Source organism: Dama dama, chromosome 25 (genome assembly GCF_033118175.1).
Source record: "Dama dama isolate Ldn47 chromosome 25, ASM3311817v1, whole genome shotgun sequence".
NCBI classification, from domain to species: Eukaryota; Metazoa; Chordata; class Mammalia; order Artiodactyla; family Cervidae; genus Dama; species Dama dama.
In genome coordinates, this window is record NC_083705.1 from 30,325,204 (window position 1) to 30,345,685 (window position 20,482).

At 42.9% G+C, this 20,482-nt stretch overlaps 1 protein-coding gene across 2 annotated transcripts in view; it reads right to left on the bottom strand.

Annotated features, from left to right (window-relative positions):
* The window catches only part of MAP3K1 (mitogen-activated protein kinase kinase kinase 1), a 75,194-nt gene extending 55,209 nt beyond the window's left edge, over positions 1-19,985 (bottom strand). The window contains exon 1 of one of the 2 annotated variants that reach the window (XM_061129771.1): positions 19,492-19,985. In XM_061129771.1, coding sequence (XP_060985754.1) covers positions 19,492-19,970 — 479 coding nt within the window. In that variant the 5' untranslated portion in view covers positions 19,971-19,985. Of the gene's footprint in view, positions 1-18,422; positions 18,617-19,491 lie in introns of those variants that run through there. The other variant, XM_061129772.1, reaches the window with a different exon arrangement.
* Positions 19,986-20,482: the final 497 nt, after the last annotated feature.

The window sequence follows — 20,482 nt, forward strand, 5'->3', positions numbered from 1 at the left end:
ACCAATGTAGGAGACACAGGTTTGCTCCCTGGATCGGGAAGATTCCCTGGAGAAGGAAATGGCAACCCACTCCCGTATTCCTGCCCGGGGAAATCCCAAGGACAGAGGAGGCTGGCAGGCTACAATCCATGGGGTCGTGAAAGAGTCGGACACGACTTAGCGACTGAACACCACCACCAAACATCCTTCTGAGCAAGCCTTATTCAGGAGAAGCAGCTCTGAGAGACATCTGAAATGATCCATACTGAGAACTCCCCCTGCTTCAGCTGCAGTAAGCAGCTGACCGTTCTGCTACCGAGGATCCAAGGTGAGACTAGTGATGTTTCACATCCCAGACTTACTGGAGAGATTCCAAAATAGTCACCGGGCTGTGGGGCAGAATCTGACACTCTAGCAGCTAAGAGTATGCATGTCACCGTTTCCCCCATGACAATCACAGGGGACATAATCCTGGACGACAGTTGGTGATGGCTGTCAGATAGCCACAGTGACCACAGCCTCTGAACCTCAAATTCACACACGTGATCCTAAAAAGCCAAAATCTTATCCCATTTTCACAGGTAAAAGAGCTGTAGAAGACAGACCTGGAATGCTGAAATTTTAATGGTTTGTGGAAAGACAAAATATTCTATTTCAAAAGATTTGACACATGCGGCTGCCTAAGTACATGGTAGAGAATGAATCAACATTTTAAACATGCTATTCCTTAAGGAGAAACTTTTTCCCAAAGCTATGTATTATTATCAATATTCATAATGCAGACAATCTCCACAGTACACAGAAACAAATCCTAGATTAGGCACCTAAAAAATAAATAATTGGTGGCATGCAATTTTCTATGTCTTTGGGCTAACTTCTGCAACAGTTTTATAGGGCAGGGGTAACCCAACAGTGTAAGGACAGGAAGTCAGCCTAGGAGTAAAAGTATGATAAGAGATACACATTCCATCCCGGGTTGGGAAGATCCCTTAGGGAAGGAAGTGGCAACCCACTCCAGTATCCTTTCTTGCCTGGGAAATCCCATGGACAGAGGAGCCTAGCGGGCTATAGTCCAAGGGGTTGCAAAGAGTCAGACATGACTCAGCACATACACATATACATAGGTCATCTAAAGTGTCAAGAAGATTTCGTAAAAAATGCAAACCCTTATAAATGTTCAACAGATAATTTATAAAATGAGATTTATTTTTAATAAAGAACAGAGAAATACAGGAAAAAGTATGAATGCACTGGCACTATAGGGCCTTTGCTACAGAATTCAGTGTAAGTTGCTCATTGAAGACTCTGTAATAGCAAGTTCCAGTACAACCTGTCAGCATGGAATGAAGAGTCAGTACTTTAGAAGGGTGTGTGTGTTTGGGGGGTTGGGGCAGAGAGGGGGTGGCATGTGTGTGCTGGGAGGAAAAAGAAACAGAACACACACACACACACAATTTCATCTTGGCTCAGTGCATGGCTGACTATATTCTCTACTTAGTTAAGAAATTTCCACTAACTTATTTTTAGTAATTAAAATATATTCAGTATTTTGGGTAATCTTCGACAAGAACAAAGCATTCTATTACACATGCAATTCTGAACGTATTTCTTTTCAAGCTGCTGTATTTAGAGATAAGCTGACTTTAGACACCAACAGTTTTATATATTATCACCAAAACTTGGCCTAGGAAGTGTAAGGGAGAAGAAGAATGAAGTTCTTGAACATAAACCTTTTTCTCTTTGATGCCAAAACTGCCTTTACAGACCTAAGTCCCAAAAGTGCAGGCTTTGTTCTCATTTGTTTTTGGTATTATTTAAAACTCTTCTAGCAAATCTTGCAGTGGAGGGTATGTTCCACTATCCACTTATAAAACTGTAGGATGATTCCAGTCCACATTGTGCAAATGACATTCTAACTGCCTTACTGACTGGTGACAAAACCTACAGCCGGCTATCAAAATCAATCACAACCAGCTAGAAGAATGGTGCTAAAGCAACCAAGACTCAAAAGGACTTTGCTCTATTTCTTATTACAGCCTTTGTGGTGGCAGCATGCAGTGTGTGCATGTGTGCTAAGTTGTTTCAGCCGTGTCTGACTCTCTGCAATCCTATGGACTGCAGCCTGCCAGGCTCCTCTGTCCATGGAATCCTCCAATACTGGAGTGGGTTGCCATGCCCTCCTCCAGGGGATCTTTCTGACCCAGAGATCGAGCCCATGTCTCTTCTATCTCTGGCACTGGCAGGCAGGTTCTTTACCCCTGGCACCACCTGGGAAGCCCATCATGCAATAAGTGCTCCCAAACAACTGAATAATTGTCACAACAATTGGAACTCGAGCTGTGTGAGTTTTGACAGAAGCAGGAAGGGTCAAGTATTCTTCACTACCAGGAATCTAAGGCAAATAGTTAATTACTGTTGGAGGTCCCCGTGCTCAGCACTGAATTATGAGCAGCTTCAGTTGTGTAGATGAAGAATAGTGGTGGGTGAGAGAGTCTGCAGGTGTGAATATGCTTCAAATTGACGTAACCACAATTAAATCAGTCTGAAAGTTCTATTCCAAAATGATTTGATAGTCAAGATTTTCTAGAACTTGAGCTCCAAATTATTAAAGATTAAAAGAAAAAAAAAAGATTGATAGTGAAATTCATACTGTTCAGTAACTGCCAAAATTACATGAAAAGAACCTACAAAACAGAAATCTGAATTTTCACAATTAAGAAACAATACAATTCAGTGTCATTTTTTAAAAGTTTTTTTAGTTAAAAAAGGAGTTTGTATACATACGTATATTTACAAAAAGGTCTTCATAAACGTAGGAAAAAAGTCAAAGGACTGCTTTGCTTATTAGAGGTTATCCCTAGAGAATATCCTTTCCTTATGCAATTAAAGTTAAGGGGAAAATGTTTTTAACAGCAGTCAAGTTACCAGAATTGAACTTTCCTGGTGGCTCAGATGGTAAAGAATCTGCCTGCAATGCGGGAGACCTGGGTTCAATTCCTGGGTCAGGAAAACCCCCTGAAAGAGGGCTGGGCAACCCACTTCAGTATTCCTGCCTGGAGAACCCCCATGGACAGAGGAGCCTGGCGGGCTACAGTCCATGGGGTCGCAAAGAGTTGGATAAAACTGAGCGACTAAGCACACACAAGTTACAAGAGTTAGACTTAGAAGTTATTTTCAAAACTACTCTCTACACGTATTTGCTAAACATAAACATGCAAGCGACCATGCCCTAATTTATTTTTTCCATTTTTAAAAATATGTTCTCCCAGCATAGTTGTGTGCTTCTTAAAAAATAAATACCTATCATCATTTAATGTCAGTTAATAGACATGACTTCTCTGTTTTCTGAGCCTTCACCGCTTTTCATTTGCATTTTTTATAGTTGATACCCAGGTTTAAAACTCCAAGAATTAATAAGTTCAAAAATCTAATTGTTTCAATAATCAGAACTAAATTTAGCCATAAGAAATAATTTTCAAGTTAAATTTTTGGAATATTATTTGCCAGAGTTTGAGGGGAACAAAAAGATTATGTGAACCAACCACTTCTTTTCACAGATAAGAAACAGACCTAGGAGATCAGCCTTAGGTCTTCACAAAGTGATGAGAACCCTCATCAATGTCCTACTGATGACATGCTTTATCCCACATTACATAATTTTGAAAGTTGCGTTTTCCATTATTCTAATAATTTCAAAATAGTAAGGAAACTATATTGCTCTCAAGATGCTGCATAATCTACACAAACTGCCTTTGTTAAATTAATGGTAACTTGTAAGGGAACTGTGAGTCTCTTTACATCATCCTCATCTGTACAGTCAAATGTTTAAGTGGGGAGTCTTCATAGTTACTTGCAGTTATACTACAAACAGTTTTTACTGAGTGCTTCTCTGGGTTAAGAATGGTGCTTTATTATCTTATCTAATCACCACCACTCACTCCATTTTCAAGATGAGAAATTTGAGGTTCAGAGAAATTAAGTGACTTTCTTGGAGTTCAGTGACAGGTGAGTGACTAAAGAGGATCTGCCTCAGTGTGTACGCCCAGAAGTGGGATTGCTGGGTCATATGGCAGTTCTATTTCCAGTTTTTTAAGAAATCTCCACAGTTTTCCATAGCGGCTGTACTAGTTTGCATTCCCACCAACAGTGTAAGAGGGTTCCCTTTTCTCCACACCCTCTCCAGCATTTATTGCTTGTAGACTTTTGGATAGCAGCCATCCTGACTGGCGTGTAATGGTACCTCATTGTGGTTTTGATTTGCATTTCTCTAATAATGAGTGATGTTGAACATCTTTTCATGTGTTTGTTAGCCATCTGTATGTCTTCTTTGGAGAAATGTCTGTTTAGTTCTTTGGCCCATTTTTTGATTGGGTCATTTATTTTTCGGGAATTGAGCTTCAGGAGTTGCTTGTATATTTTTGAGATTTAATCCTTTGTCTGTTTCTTCATTTGCTATTATTTTCTCCCAATCTGAGGGCTGTCTTTTCACCTTATACTTATAGTTTCCTTTATAGTGCAAAAGCTTTTAAGTTTCATTAGGTCCCATTTGTTTAGTTTTGCTTTTATTTCCAATACTCTGGGAGGTGGGTCATAGAGGATCTTGCTGTGATTTATGTCGGAGAGTGTTTTGCCTATGTTCTCCTCTAGGAGTTTTATAGTTTCTGGTCTTACATTTAGATCTTTAATCCATTTTGAGTTTATTTTTGTGTATGGTGTTAGAAAGTGTTCTAGTTTCATTCTTTTACAAGTGGTTGACCAGTTTTCCCAGCACAGTTTTTTTTTATAAACAGTTTTCCTGTTTATAATAGCCAGGACATGGAAGCAACCTAGATGCCCATCAGCAGATGAATGGACAAGGAAGCTGTGGTACATATACACCATGGAATATTACTCAGCCGTTAAAAAGAATTCATTTGAACCAGTCCTAATGAGATGGATGAAACTGGAGCCCCTTATACAGAGTGAAGTAAGCCAGAAAGATAAAGAACATTACAGCATACTAACACATATATATGGAATTTAGAAAGATGGTAACGATAACCCTATATGCAAAACAGAAAAAGAGACACAGAAATACAGAACAGACTTTTGAACTCTGTGGGAGAAGGTGAGGGTGGGATGTTTCAAAAGAACAGCATGTATACTATCTATGGTGAAACAGATCACCAGCCCAGGTGGGATGCATGAGACAAGTGCTCGGGCCTGGTGCACTGGGAAGACCCAGAGGAATCGGGTGGAGAGGGAGGTGGGAGGGGGGATCGGGATGGGGAATACGTGTAAATCCATGGCTGATTCATATCAATGTATGACAAAACCCACTGAAATGTTGTGAAGTAATTAGCCTCCAACTAATAAAAAAAAAAAAAAAAGAGGATCTGCCTCCTTGGGCCCAGCATCCTTGTGCTGCCCCTGAAATATAATCGTGCAGTTTCAAAACCACATTCAGGGACCAGGGTGGCTGGAATTCATCTGCCTGAGAACATTTCCCTGTGAGTCTCTGAATCTACAGAGAGCTACTAGAAATGCAAGAGCCACAGCTTCTAGACTGCAGCCTCAGACACAGACTGTCTTGCTCCAGCTTTGATGTAACTCCTCCTTTGGGCCTCCTGACCCACTTCCTAGGACGCTGGAGTTACCTGTCAGACTACAAAGGCTTTCTGTTTTGTCCTAAGCACTGCGAGCAGCATGGAGGCAGAGAGCCCCGAGTGGTTCTCGGGCTTGGTTGCTGAGCCCCGACCCCACCCAGACAGGGCTACCTGAACTACACTCACAGTTCTCCATATCAGCACACAACCCACCACGGACTGCCAGGCCTCCGTGTGTTCTCCACACACCCCGGCCCCTAGCCCCAGGCCACAAAGCCTCTCTCCAAGTCCCTTTCACCTGTTTAACTGCTCTGCACTCTTCGGGACTTAGCAGTCCTCCCATTTCCTGGAAAACCCTTCCTGTATCCTCCCATTCCCAGCAGACTGGCCAGCCCCACCCTTGTCACCGGGCAGTCTGTTACCTCGTTAAACTTCATGGGCTTCCCCACGGCTGGGTCCCCAGCACCTTGGCACCTAGCTCACAGCAAGTCATTCCAAGAGTGTTCATGAAGGCATGACCCCACCCGGGTCAGGAGTGATGACAGCACTGACAATGGGCATTCACCCCGGCATGTCTACCACTCTGCCTTTCCGTTTTTCTAGAAAAACCACCCACAGACCAGACAAAAAGATCTGGAATGACGCTACATCTGATGTGCTTGCTTTCCTATAACCCTATGAGTTCCTCGGCACCTTGCCCATAGAGACCAGGCGGCTGATATAAACCTTGTAATGGATGCACCTAGGCCACAATCAGCCTCTGTGCTCAAGCACTGAGCATATTTGTTCTCTGACTTGAGGGGTCTTGGATTACTCTGGGTGACAGCAATCCAGTTGTCCCCCTGGAGCCACAGAACACTGATGCCAGGACCTCCCGCGGGCACCAAACTCTACAGATGTTCAAGTCCATATACTATAAAACCGTGTAGTACAGTCAGCTCTCGATACCTGCAAGTTCTGTAACCATGGAAACAGAGGGTCGACAGGATGCTGCCTGACACCAAAATATTTTCCCAAGACTGTACCTCTGAAATTTTAACACAAATTAAAAGAAAAATCTGATTTGCTTTACCATAATGTATTGCAATTTTAAAAGAATTTTTCTTTTTAAACACTTGTTCAGTAAGACATGACTGTACATGGGATGACAGAGGAAAAACTTCTTAAAAAGATTTATAAGGGGTTTTCCTTTTTTAAAAAAAAATATTTATTTATTTATTTGGCTGCACCTGGCCTTAGTTGCAGGATTTTCACTTACAGCATGCAAACTCTTAGTTGAGGCATTCGGAATCTAGTTCCCTGACCAGGGATCGAACCCAGGCCCTCTACATCGGGAGTGAGCAGTCTTGGCCACTGGACCCCCAGGCAAGTCCCTAAAAAGGCCTAAAAGTGGCAAAACTAATTCAGATACCAAGGAGCTTTAAATCAAAGAGTTCAGTAGAATTCACAATACGTATCGACTTCTGGGTAAACTCTGGGAGACAGTGAGGGACAGGGAGGCCTGGCGTGTTACAGTCCATGGAGTCGCAAAGAGTTGGACACAACTTAGCGGCTCAACAGCAACAAGTGACTTCCGCAAATAGTCACGTTTATATTTAATACAATAGAATACCAAAAATTGTTCACTGCGGGGGGAATAAAAGCATATTAAAAATTATCTCACAGCAGAGACAAAATAAGTATTCTAGACAGAAGAAACATTTAGTGCACTGAGAGAAAAGAAGGGTCAGCCAGGGAAACAAAAATGTGAACCTAGCCCTGAATGACTGGAGCTCGGTTCAGGAGCGGGAACTGAGAGGGGCGCAGAGCCAATTACCACGAGCTTCTGAACTACATTAAGGAGTCTGGACTTTATTCTCAGGATGAAGAAAAGTTTTTTTTTTTCCCTCTCTGAGTTCACTTATTCAAAGATAGAACACGGCCATTCAAAATCGTAGAGCACAATATCAACAGAGTTTAAAGCTAGGGAATTAAGTTGAATTGTTCTATTTAATTTACATTAATAAATATCTTAAAAGAAGCAAATGTAGATTTTAAGATTTATTAAGACACTAATGACCCAAGTAACTAAGAGAATCTAAGTTGAGAGTGATATTGTGTGATTTTCAGGTTGAAAGACTACAGTAACATATATGTCAATTAGACAGCAGCAAATACAAAAGCATCTTTTGAACTGTACAGTATACTGTATGAAGGAGTTCATTCCATAGCATTTCATCATTCTCCTGGCCTCAGTTTGTGCATAGAAGGCCTGCTGGACACCAGCAATTCACATTACATACATTATCCACCACTCACAAGGTGTAAAATCTATCTTACACATGTATAACATGTATGAACAGAAATTATTCTTGAATGCCAGAAACAGTGCCAGTTATTTCTGACAGACTTGGGATTTCCCACCTTCGCCACTGATTAACTATCTGAACTGTTTAAGCCTGTGTTTCCGTTTCTTCATTTTTAAAATGAGAAGACTCAGCTAGATTTTGTCTACTGAAGTGTCAGGATCAGACTTCCACAGTAGAAACCTCACTCTAACTGCAGTGCAGAGGGCAACTGGGGAGGACATGTCCAGGAGCCAGAGGCTGGTTAGGAAGAAGCCTTGCAAGAACTGGGAGGAGGTGACAGAGGCCTGACCCTGGGTTAGCAGCTGTGGGGGTGGATTCCAGGGCTAGCAGACAACTGACAACAATAGAACTGGAGACTGATTGGATGCTGAGGGCGAGAAGGCCAGCCTGAGAGCACAGCCGCTCGGAGGTGGTGGCCGGAATTAAACCAGTGGCACTCCAAAGGACCAGGAGATCTGACCGGGAGGACGGAGATTCAGTTTGGGTGTGTGGTGGCAGCAGCTGGCTGAGCTGCACCTCCTGGAGAAACTATTCCAGAGGCAGGGGGATGCAGGGTTCCGTCACTGAAGCCAAGGCATTTCAGGCACCAAAATATTATAAAAACAATTCAGCAAAGATACAACTAATAGTCTTCTGATGTATCTTTTTCTCTCCAGTCAATGACATTCTTTAAGGATCTTTGTATAAAACTTGAAATGTGATTATTTAAGAATTGAGCCCTTTGTGCAAGAGTGAGATCTGAAATAAAGAAATGTATTTGGGAACGTCAAAATATTTGAAAATTTAGTATGTGATAAAGTGGATACTTTTAATCAATAAACAATGCTGGGACACCTAGCCAATCATTTGGAGAAAATCAAGTTGGGGCCTTAAACTTCAGATAGATCAGAGACTTTTTTTTAATCTATAAAAATAGTACTAGAAAAGATTAGTGAATTTTTATAAACTTGTGGTAGGGAATAATAACAGCTATTACCTACATAGCGTTCATCATGCACCAAGCACTGTTTACAGTGTTTATACAAACACTTTGTCCCTGCAACAACTCTGAAGTAATATCTCCATTTTATAGTTGAGGAAACTGAAGTGCTAAGAAGTTAAGTAACTTCCAAGGTACACTACTTGACCGTGCTGAAACTCTGACTAGAACTCAGACATCTGTACTCTGAACCACTACACAGCACAGTCTCTCTGTAAGACCATTCAGAAAGAGAGGGAGAGAGAGAAAGAAAGAAATGAAATCTGAAGGAATATTTAAAGCCTCTTTATGGAACAACAGTATAGTTGAAATTCATAAATGATAACAGAGGAGAACATTTCCAATAAATGTCAAGCTAATATTCTAATACATAATAAAAATCAATAAGAAAAAATAAACAATTTTCTCTCGTGTGAAAGTCACAAAAGAAGCAGGAAATTGTTAATAAATACAAGTTGTACTATGATGCTAATAAGCTAAGAAATGCAAATTAAAATAAGAAACCATCTTTCATAGACTGATGATATCAAACACTGGCAAGAATGTGAAGCAACGAGCACCCTCACATACCGTGAGATGAATGTAAGCTGGCACAATGTTTTACAGGGCAATTTGGCTACACGATAAAAATTTTAAATATGCATAATCCTTTGACTCAGCAGTTTTACTTCTGAATATTTGTTTTACAAAACCAAATGCACAAATATCTGAAAATGTACATACAGTGGTAGTCACTGTAGCGTGATATAACAACCAAACAATAAACAATATGTTTAGAAAGAAGAGACTGGTTAATGAGACAACCAAATGATGGAATGCTATGCAGTCATGAAAATGACAGCTCTTTGTTCATCATCAAGATAATAAACAAAATGCTGTTAAGGAAAAAAATACTGTATAGCAGCCTACACAGTACTGCTACATAGTACATAGTACCACATAGTACATAGTAGTACTACCTAGTTCTTTTGTTAAAAGATAAATGTTTAAAATAAATTGTTCTGTTGCTTTCAAAAGGACTGTCTAACCATTTTATTAATAAAGCTTAATCTAAAAATTCTGAATTCAGAAAAATCACAAGGACCGTATCTAACAGTGTAGAAATGCCAGTGTGCCAGAAAAACTGAAACGTATTTACAAATTTCGAAATAAGTTTATACTGACATCAAAAGTTTTTCAGGAATGTTAGTGTCTACATTAATTAATGTCACATCTTTTTTTTTAAAATCTAAGGATCAATGAAAACAATCTGATTTATTACCCAAGAAGCATTTAAGAATATCAATAAAATCCAGATAATAAATAGTAGGTACAGCCAATTAATTATTTTGAAAGAGGAAAAAAAGAAATGTGAAATGTCTTTCTCAAAACACTGAACATCTTAAGACATGTGAACATCAAGAATTCAACCCTTTCGCAAGCAAACATCTTATTAGACCAAAGTCCTCACAGTAATTAAATAACTTGGTCAACATTGCAAAGCTGGCGCTTACTGCCCGACTTCTCACAGTCTAGCTAGGAGAAAGGGCAGTATATATTGGTGGTGGTGATTAACTGTTAAAGCATTTTTTTTTAATTGCATGATATAAAATGACTCAGGCCAACAAATAGAGCAAAAAAATTCTGCTACACAGCCAATCCACAGGATGTTTGTAATGAGCAGCATCCAATTTTATGTAATTCTAAAGAACACTTCATTTATTCAGCACCAAGGCTACAGGACCACCTCTTCTAGATAATTTAGATGTTTACCACTTTGAGGATCAAAATACTCTCTATGACTATCATGGACAGAAAACTTCCTTAATATGTTACAAGCTTCCTAACTTAGTTGACTGAGTGGAGGGAAACACAACAATCTTGCAAGCCACAGTCATTATCATTACAGAAGACAAAACCAATCATATAATCTTGATCACTCTCATTTTACAAATAAAGAAGTTGATACCCCGAAAGTAATGTGGGAAAGTGCTGTGATTTAATAAATTCATAATCTTAGCGGTGATCCAGCTGTGTGGAAGCAAATGCTCCAACACCAGGTGGCCCCCAACTGCAATGTTCTAATGTCCTCTCAGCAGGTCCCTTTCTCCTCCCTTCTTCTTCTCACCTGTCAGGTCTCTGCCTATATTCTGCCTTTAGGGAACCTGTCTCTTGCTCAAAGCATGGGTCTTCTAACTGGCTGCTTTTAATTGCTACACATAGCTTAGGGACACCAAATAGACAAGACTACAAGAATAATAAAGAAATGTCAGCAAATCCTGAGTGAATGCCCCTGGAACTCTTCTAAGTGTAAAATCAAAGAACTTCAAAGCGCAGATTTTGTTACAGGCCCTTTGGCAGCGTAGAGCCTTCTTTTCTTACTTCTTAGTGCTAAACCGTGTTCCAGATAAGGGAGGGTGCCAGGTTTAGTTACCACCAGTAAACTTCAAAACATTTTCTATTAATGTGGGTTCTTGGTTCCTGAAATCTCACATAGTACTTGTCTGGCAAATCTTTTCTTTAATGCAAATGTGAACTATTTATCCCAAGTTGAATCATTATCAGTAGCAAATTCATAAATTTTGGATGAAGTAGGGTAATTGGGACAAAAATCCTAAACATGGTATCCTAAATTTAGATAACATTCTGAGAACTCAGAAAAAGGAATCATTGTATTAATGCATAACAGCTCCAGGTGTATATTTATTTATATACAGATGTGCACACACACACACACACTTTCAACTCCCTGGTAAGAGCACAATTAAATACACGGAGCAAACACTTCTTCCTACAGCATATTATCATGCAGTATAGCTCTTTCCTCTGTACCACTTAAGCCATCCTGTGGCCCTTGGTGTGTCTAATACTTCAGATACCTCCTAATGAATCTATCACACACTGAATATTTGGAAACACCAATCATCTAGGCTTTTGCCATTTAACCCCATTTCAGCTAAGTCTTGATTACATCTGACCAAAGGGGAAGAACAGACAATCCACTGGTTTGATCTTGCAACATCATAACTACCTGCATCCATTTATTCAACAAATTCTTACTGAGGATATACTCTGGGCCAGGTTATTTTGTTAGGTTCTGGGTTCCTACCCAGACAAAGGCTCTGCCCACTTATGTCCTTTCAGTCTTCAAGGGAAGGCAACCATTCATCAAATGAGATAAATACAAAATCAAAACACTAACAGTATGGACATGGAGCTACAAAGCCAGTCTGGGAGATCGGTCTGAACAGGGCGGAGCTGACTCAGACTGGGAAAAGTGCTCCAGGAGAGAGAGCAGGCGGTACCACAAAGGCCTGTGGCAGAGGTGGTGTGCTGAGTCAGGAAACGAAGGCAGTCCTGCTGAGAATAAGGGCGTGTGTGATCAGAGATGGGCCCAGAGAGGCAGCCAGGGGCGAAACCAGGCAGGGACTCTGTAGGACATCTTAAGAATTCCGTGATCTTTATCCAAACAGAAAGCATCTGAACGTTTTAAAATTCAACTTACTTTTTTACAGGAAAATTGCTACATTCAGATTTACATTTTAAAATGATGACTCTGGTCGCAATACGGAGAACCAACTGGAAGGGAGGAAGTAGGAGACAGGGAGCAAGTGAGGAGGCTACTATGTCAGTTCAAATGAGAGATCAGGAGACCTGGGCTAGGAATATGGTAACAAACCACGTCACCAGCCTGATAAGGAACTGAAGACCCGGCGTTGTCAAGGGTAACTACTAGGTTCTGGTCCTGCCACTTCAAGAGCAGAGAACTCGTGAGTATGAGTAGGGTAAGGTGTAAGGAAAATCCTAAATTTGGTTTTAGATACCTGAATATGGATGTGTTCTGTAGAGAGGTGTGGCATCTAGGAGAGGTCACGGCTAGGAAAATAAACTCTGTACTCATTCAGGAAAGGCCAATAGTAGATCTAAAGGCATTAATGAGACTGGGGCGGGGGTGGAAGAGAGGAAATGACAGAAGGCCAAGAAGCTGAGGAGCCATTAAAGAAGGGTTGGCAGGGTTAAGAAGACAATCAGGAGGGCTTACCCACCAGCACAAAAAACTAGACACTCAAACCCCAGAAACTCAATTTTCTCAATATTTGACACTTTACACATGCCTCCAATTACTTTGTAACTACACTGAGTTATTAAGCTAATTCTGTAAGGTGTATATTATATAAAATTGGTCAACATTATTAATCACTGCTTGCTAAATACCAATTACTGATACAAAATACCAAGCAATACACCAAAACTCATAAGAAATAATTCCTGCCTTCAAAACTTGCCTTAAGCTAGATTATGATTAAAATCACATTAAGTCATGAGTCAGTGTATCTTCTGATACACTTATTTAAAAATTAATTCATCCTAACACTTTGGGAAAATTAATTCATCCTAACGCTCGTCCTAACACTCTTAGAAAAGACCTTGATGCTGGGAAAGATTGCAGGCAGAAGAAGGGAATGACAGAGGATGAGATGGTCGGATGGCATCACCGACTCAATGGACATGAGTTTGAGCAAGTTCCGGGAGATGGTGAAGGACAGGGAAGCCTGGGGTGCTGCAGTTCATGGGGTCGCAAAGAGTGGGACGAGACTGAACACCACCACTCACATGCATCCAATATTCATGGGTGCCAGGCACTAGTCTAGATGATGGGCAATGGCATAAAGAATAAGACAGAGTTCCTTGTCTGTTAGCAATTGATATTTAGTATTCAGAATGCTGTAAGACCAGTTTGAAGATTATTTGATGCTATATCAGTTGAATGGTTATTTAGGCCATAAAGGAAGGCAATAATCCCAACTATTTATCAACAGTACAATCTCCACCCCCCACCCCGATATCTACCCTCTTTCTCCTCCACATACACTCATCATCATGCTTACTGTGACACTTAGTTAACACACTAACTACAGCACTGTGTGAGCTCCAGGCACTTGCTTCAGTCTTCCAGAGGACTGAAGGTCTCAGCAGCAACTCCCAGGTGACAGACTGCATTTTCAGAAATACACGCTTGGTGGGTCTTAAGAACTTAACAGCTCTTGGCTCTCTACAACATCCCAATCTATTAAACCAAACTAACCCGACTGGTTATTTCAAAGGATTCTATCACTAACAGTACAGAACTCCTTTCCATACCAAACATACCTAAACCAACCCATGGGCCAGAGTAAATGAGACAAGGATATCTTCTTGATTATCTTATAGCCTAGAGCATACTTTATGTGTTTCCCAATGTTATTTTCCTAACTAGCAGAGTTGCTTGTACTAATAATAAAGCCTGAATTTTAAAAACAGTGTTGGCAGATCCTCAGTTTCTTGCTCCTATACCCCCCCTTCTTATTTTTCTCTTCAAGAAAGAAAAAAAACACACACAACTGAACTTGCAGTTCCATACTCATACCTTTTAAGAGTATAGGCAGATGTAGTTTGAAAGTAATCTGTATTCCTTTTGCCATTGCTGTGGAAATGGAAAAGCTACAGTATATACCTGTCCTAAGAAAGGGAAAGAGACCAAAGGGAAAGAGCAAAAACTAGCAGATCAAAGGTACAAGCAGAACAAAGCTTTTACCTTTAACTACTGTCCTGGAAGGTCAATTATTCCTCAGAAAGCTAGGAAAGTACGACTGTATTCACTGCAGAGATACAGTGTGAAATGCTGTGGGTGAGATTCAGAGGACTGATCCTTAATCTAGGTGCCCCTCTCTAGTTCCATGTCTCTTACAACACTTAACATGGTAGTGTGAAACCTCTTCATAATACAGTCTGCCAGCAGAAACAGAGGCTGTGTGCATTGATGACATTTTTCTCCACCACCCAGGAAATCACCTCGCAGAGGTTCATAAAAGTTGGATGAATGAAATCTAAAACAAGTACAAACAAATAGGGTCTGACTCTACTGGAACAGGTTCCATGTGTGATGATTAAAATGAATGTGTGATATTATATTAGCTTCTTTATTTCCTTCTACTTATAACATAAACCGCACAAATCAAGAAACCTAAGAAACACTCAACACTAATCAACCATTCTCCCTGACTAACACAATGAAATGATCTAAGTACAAATCACTTATTCTCCTTGCCTAACATGATGAGGTGATCTAAGCACAGTTTACCTGTATTACATGTATGAGTCCAGGTTACAAACACCATGCTTTATGGACACGTCAGGAGACAAATGTATGGCAATGGCACTGGGTAGAAACCCATCATTCTCACATTGACTCTTTTTTTTTTTTTAATTCTCACATTGACTCTTGAAGGACAACTTCCTCCTTCAAATCATTAATCTGGTCATTAATTTGTAAAAGAAAGTGGAGACAGCAGAGAGGGATGGACAGAAATGGACTGTGCAGAGACCGTCATGGACTGGAATCCTAGCCTGTTTTCTAGTCGTGTGATCACGGGGCCTTAGCATCACACACAAGTTTCTACCTCTTGAAAACAGAAATTACAACACATTGGAAGGATGCAGACATGATGAAATGAGCTAATATATAACTTGCCTGACACACAGAAGGCAAGAAAAGTGACTATATAAAAGTACTTCTACTTGATCAATGAACACGTTTATTAACCACAGCAAAAATCCTCTTATTCTCTTGCAAGAACACCCAACTGGCACAGTTAGCTTTGCAGTGAGCATTTATAAATGAACATTTACTTCAATTCTGTTTCTGATTATTTCTTTCGTGTTTCAAGATATTCTTAAATTATTTCTTAAGAACAACTTCGGTTGATTCTTAATAGTGCATATATTTCCTCACATTAATCTTTTTTACCCATTTACATTTCAAAATAATTATAATTTTCAGCTTAAGATATAAAAAGAGGCCAGGACTGAAGAAAACAACCAAGTCCAAGGAATATACCTGGTACATCTGATACAGCAAGGCATTTCAAGGTTAAAAGTGCAATATCCTGCAGCTCTTAAGGAGCCTCTGGAGACTAATGCTTCTCCATGCCACATTCTCCTATTGCCTTCCTCAAAGAGAAATAACCCTCAGCCCAAGAAAATTGGATACAAAATGCAATAGTTGTGCCTTCTAACTCAGAGAACTTCTGAATGCCCCATGTTTTTCCTCAGGGAAATCCATTCCCTATTAACTGCCCCAGCCACCCCAGCATTTCTTCTGGAATGCTCCCAGCAACTGTCAAGGGCTGATCAGCAGACAGCCTAGGCAAGCTGTAGCTGGTTCTTTTGCTCTTGTTGAAAGCAAAGAACACTCCTTTCATTCCATATTTTGAAATCTTCCAAGTCAGTAAGTCAGCAACCATTTCTAAAACGTGCAACATATGCTTGAGGTACTATAGGAGATGTGAAAAAGAATATCAATGAACAGAGCTACTTCCTGTTTTTTTGTATCTAGCAAAATGGGAGTTATTATAGCATATTGGAAATAATGTATTAAGGAATGTTGGTTAGCCAGTCACTCATGCCAGAATCAGATATGAAAAGAAAACTAAAGTTGGCAACAATTCTAGTTCTAATATTTCCCTTTCAGAATTATATTTAATAATCTTTGAAGAATGCATTCATTTTCTTACCTGATTCAAAATTAAACTTGGAGACAATTCCTAACTACAAAACTTACAAATTCATGTAAGACTAACTGATGTAACTACTTCTGTCATTTTATAAAATCACCAATTTTTTAAAAAAATTTATTTTGGGCAATAATTTTCCTACACCTCCTTTAGTAAAAGTCACTAAATTATATTTTTAGTCCAGAAGCTTCTAAAAGGAAGTGAAAGCTGAGGGCTATATGAGGATATAAAAGCAGCCTATGAAACAGCTTCAGTTTTAAGGAAAAACTAACATTAACAAGTACAGCATATCTTGTTCTTTCATGGGGCCAGCAAATTGATAGTTAGGTGTTTTTTTTTTTTTTAAGTTACAAAAATAGGATGGAGTAATTATATCTACCAAACTCACAATAGCCTGTTCAATGGAGAGTAACACTGTAATTTCTCTTCAAAGACAGTAAATAGGAAGAAAAAGCCCCTAATTCTGTAATAGAAGGAAAAATCCCAAACCCTTGGGCGCCACTTACAGGCAAAAAACTTTCACTGATTTCAGTTACTAACCTGAAAAAAGGGTGGACTTAAAATCTTCTATTTTTAATATCAGCATTATTTATATTATTTACACTACAAAATTATATTTCCACAATTTCAATTTCTGCACCCAAAGATCAAAAACTGAAAGAAATTATGAAATTTTAAAACTTTAGGAATTCTCTTTAAAAAAATATGACAGGTCTTAACAGATGGGTGTCCAGATGTATGGTACTACTGAAACATAAAAATATTTCAAAATCTCAATGTTAGATGATCCTACTAAAGTATGAATGTAACTATTATCCAAAAAGTAAAGTTCAATTACGATTTTACTGCTTACAGTCAAAGTGCTTATACCAACAGCTTCAAATGAATTTCAACCCCATGAACAAGGAAATACGGAAAAAACTCACTATTTCAAAAGTAGAGGAAATCAATATTTTACTACAAATGAAATGTTTATGTATAACATTTGGGATGAACAAACAGCATTCTAGCCAGTGAAATTCATTTTAAGAAATGATTTTGCCGATTAGTCTATTATTTCATATACTATGCAATTATAATCCACCCTTTCAAAAAAGGGGAGGGGGAAAACTAGCTTATAAAATGCAAAAATTAAACACGGATTACTCACCCCCTGAATTTTATCTGCTTTCACTTTCGTCCTTTTATTTTGTGTGGAGACAACACTAAACATCTATACATTAATTTTACAGTGGTTCCTCTTCTACTATATTCATAGCTCGTTAAGATGCCTAAAATGCTGAGGCTTGCTAAATTATTTACTGCATCCAAAAACTTGGTTATCATGGGAATAAGACAAAATTCACCTCTCAAATTCTGGGTTTAATATCTTTAACTGGACCTCACTTGTAGTTAACAATCGCCTACAACGAATCATTCCAGTCAAGTTCTAATGCAATCTGCAAAGGAGCAGTAGTGTAGAGAAACATAACCCTTGGAAGACTAAGCTACATGTACAAGTGCACACAGGAAACTAGCATAGTCACAAGTCTCCGTTCCTCTCGACACTGCCACGGCACACTGCTGACCACATTTTTAGGGTTCCCTCCCCCGCGAGGTGGAGAAAGAGAAGAGGGCAACTTCTAAGTAGCAATCAACACACTGCGGTTTTAAACAATCAAGTTGCCCCCCAAAGTGCCAAATCACTAGATAATTAACGAAAGCCAATGATTCCTACTGTCAAATTCGTTTCACAAGGGAAACCAATAATACAAGGCAGTCTTTAAAGCACTAAGAATGAAGGTCAGGAAACCCTACAGGGAAACGGGTGACTATCGCAACATTTCCAGCAACTCAAAATACCCCTCAAACCTGTGCTCTGCATACACTAGTTAGATTTAAAAACAAACAAAAACAAGGACTGTGGCTGTCACATTTAAAAGAATTTCCTTAAACAAAAATTTCTAGTTGCCAAAAGAGTCAGGCCAGGAATGGCTGGCCTGAGTTACCTTGCACAGACCGTAACGCGCAGGCAGCCCAGGGCCCCGGAAAACACCGCACCGGGTCCCTTGGAATCCCGCGGCGGCCCGCGCAGCTGCAGGGAGCAGGAAGCACCGCACCCGCGCCGCGGTCCCCAACCACGCCGGAGAGGCTGCGGGGAGTGGGCACCACCGCTTTGCAAGTGAATGGCTGAAACATCCGGTCCTGGCTCTTACACCACTCCGCCAAATGCAAACTTCAAAGGCCAAATTCAAACTCCAAACAGAAGTCACTCAAGTCTCCGTGGTGCGGTCTGCATTCCCCAGGAAACTAGAGTCCCTCGGGGGACGCGATTAGAAAACTCTCTGTCCTAACACCCCGCAAGCCCCCGAGAGCTTGCAGCCCGTCAGCCCGCACCGCTTTGACAGGCGTTACGGAGCCGTTCACCCGGAACCCCCTGCGGCCGCGCTCGGGGCGCGCCTTCTCCGTTCCGGCCCGACCTCCGGGTACCTGCCTAAAGGCTCTGCCTGTCACGGCCCGGGGGACCCCACCGCTTTCTGCGCCGCCGCCCTCCGGCCCCCCAACTCGGCCTCGGGCAGGGCTGCCCACCTACTCCGCCCACCTACACCGCCCGCCCGCAGGCTCAGGCCTCACCCCCGCGCCCCCCGGGACTCAGGTCCGGGGTCGCCGCCGCCGCACTGCTGCTCGCCTCTTCCAGCCTGACCCGGAGGGCAGCGCCAGGGTCCTGTTCCGGGGCCCCTCGGAGAGCCCCGATTCCAGGAGCCCCACAAAGCCAGCCCGGTCCCCCACACCTTATCTCAACTGGTCCAAGCAGCGCGGCTCGCACGCCTGTCACATGTCTGCAAACAATAACAAACTCTCCAGCACGTCCCCGCCCGGGGCCCCCGTCCGGTCCCCCAGGCCAGGTCTGGGGCGCCGCCCGACGCTGGAAGGGTCAAAGGGGGTGCCCGAGGGCTCGGGTCCCGGATAGCCGCGCGCAGCCTTGCTTTGCGGAGCCCTGGGACGCCCTGCGCTATGCCGGGGTTCATTCATTGCACTAGCCCGCCCGCCCCCCAAGTCCCCGCCGCTCCCCGGGCCGCGCTGCTCACCCGGCTGGGGCCGCCGCAGTCGGCTCGGCGGCGGGCGTCCGCTTCTCCCCCGGCTCGGCCCCCGCGGGGCTCTGGGCGCCGCTGTCCGGTGCGGCCGCCGGCTCGGCAGGGTGGGCGCCACCGCGGCTCGCGGCTCCGTGGAGCGGCGGCACCGCCACAGTCTGGAAACCGCTCCCGCCCGCCGCCGCGTCCGGGGGCTCCGGCGACGGGGAAGTAGAGGAGGACGGCGGCGAGGCGGCGAGGAAAAGCGGCGGCTCCGGCAGCTGGTCCAGCTCCACACTCCGCACTTTGCGCAGCTGCCGCCGCCTCCAGTCCGCCCGCTCACGGCCCCCACTGCCCGCCTCCCGCAGCAGCCCCGCGGCTGCCGCGGGCGCGCTGCTCGCCTTGAGGGTCCCTCTGCCGCCGCCCGCTTCGGGGCTCGCCGCCCCGGCGCCCGGGAATCCCGAGGACGAGGCGCGATTCCCCGCCGCCGCCGCCATTTTCTCTCGCGGGCTACATTCGCTCGGCCCCTGCGAGGGAGGGAGGGGGCGGGGAGAGTGCAGGGGGCGGGGGGCGGGCTCTGCGCATCTAGCGTAGGGCTGGCTGCGCCAACTGCGTGAGCGCGGCCCTTCGGGCGCCCGGACGGGCGGGCGCGCGGGGTTCGGTGGGGGGAGGACGGGCCGCAGGTTTCGGTGGGGAGCGGGCTCTTAGCTCAGCCCCGCACGCGGGCCGCCGCGGTGGCGCTGCGGAGGCGCGCTGGGGTTCGCGCGCCTCACCCGCCGCGCCGCCAGGTAGTCCCGGGCTGCACCGGCGAGAGGAGGAGCCTCGGCGGCAGAGCTCTGCTTCCTCTCCGCCGCAATCTCGGCCCGGCTCGGCCGGCGCTCGCCCTAAGGGAGTTGCAGTTCGAGCTTTGATGGACGGTGCGTTGCAGGGGGCACAAGCCAGAGGGTCTGCAGTCTGTCATTCGCATGCCCGTTGCAGTGGGCGTCGGGGAACCCGGGCGCGGACCGAC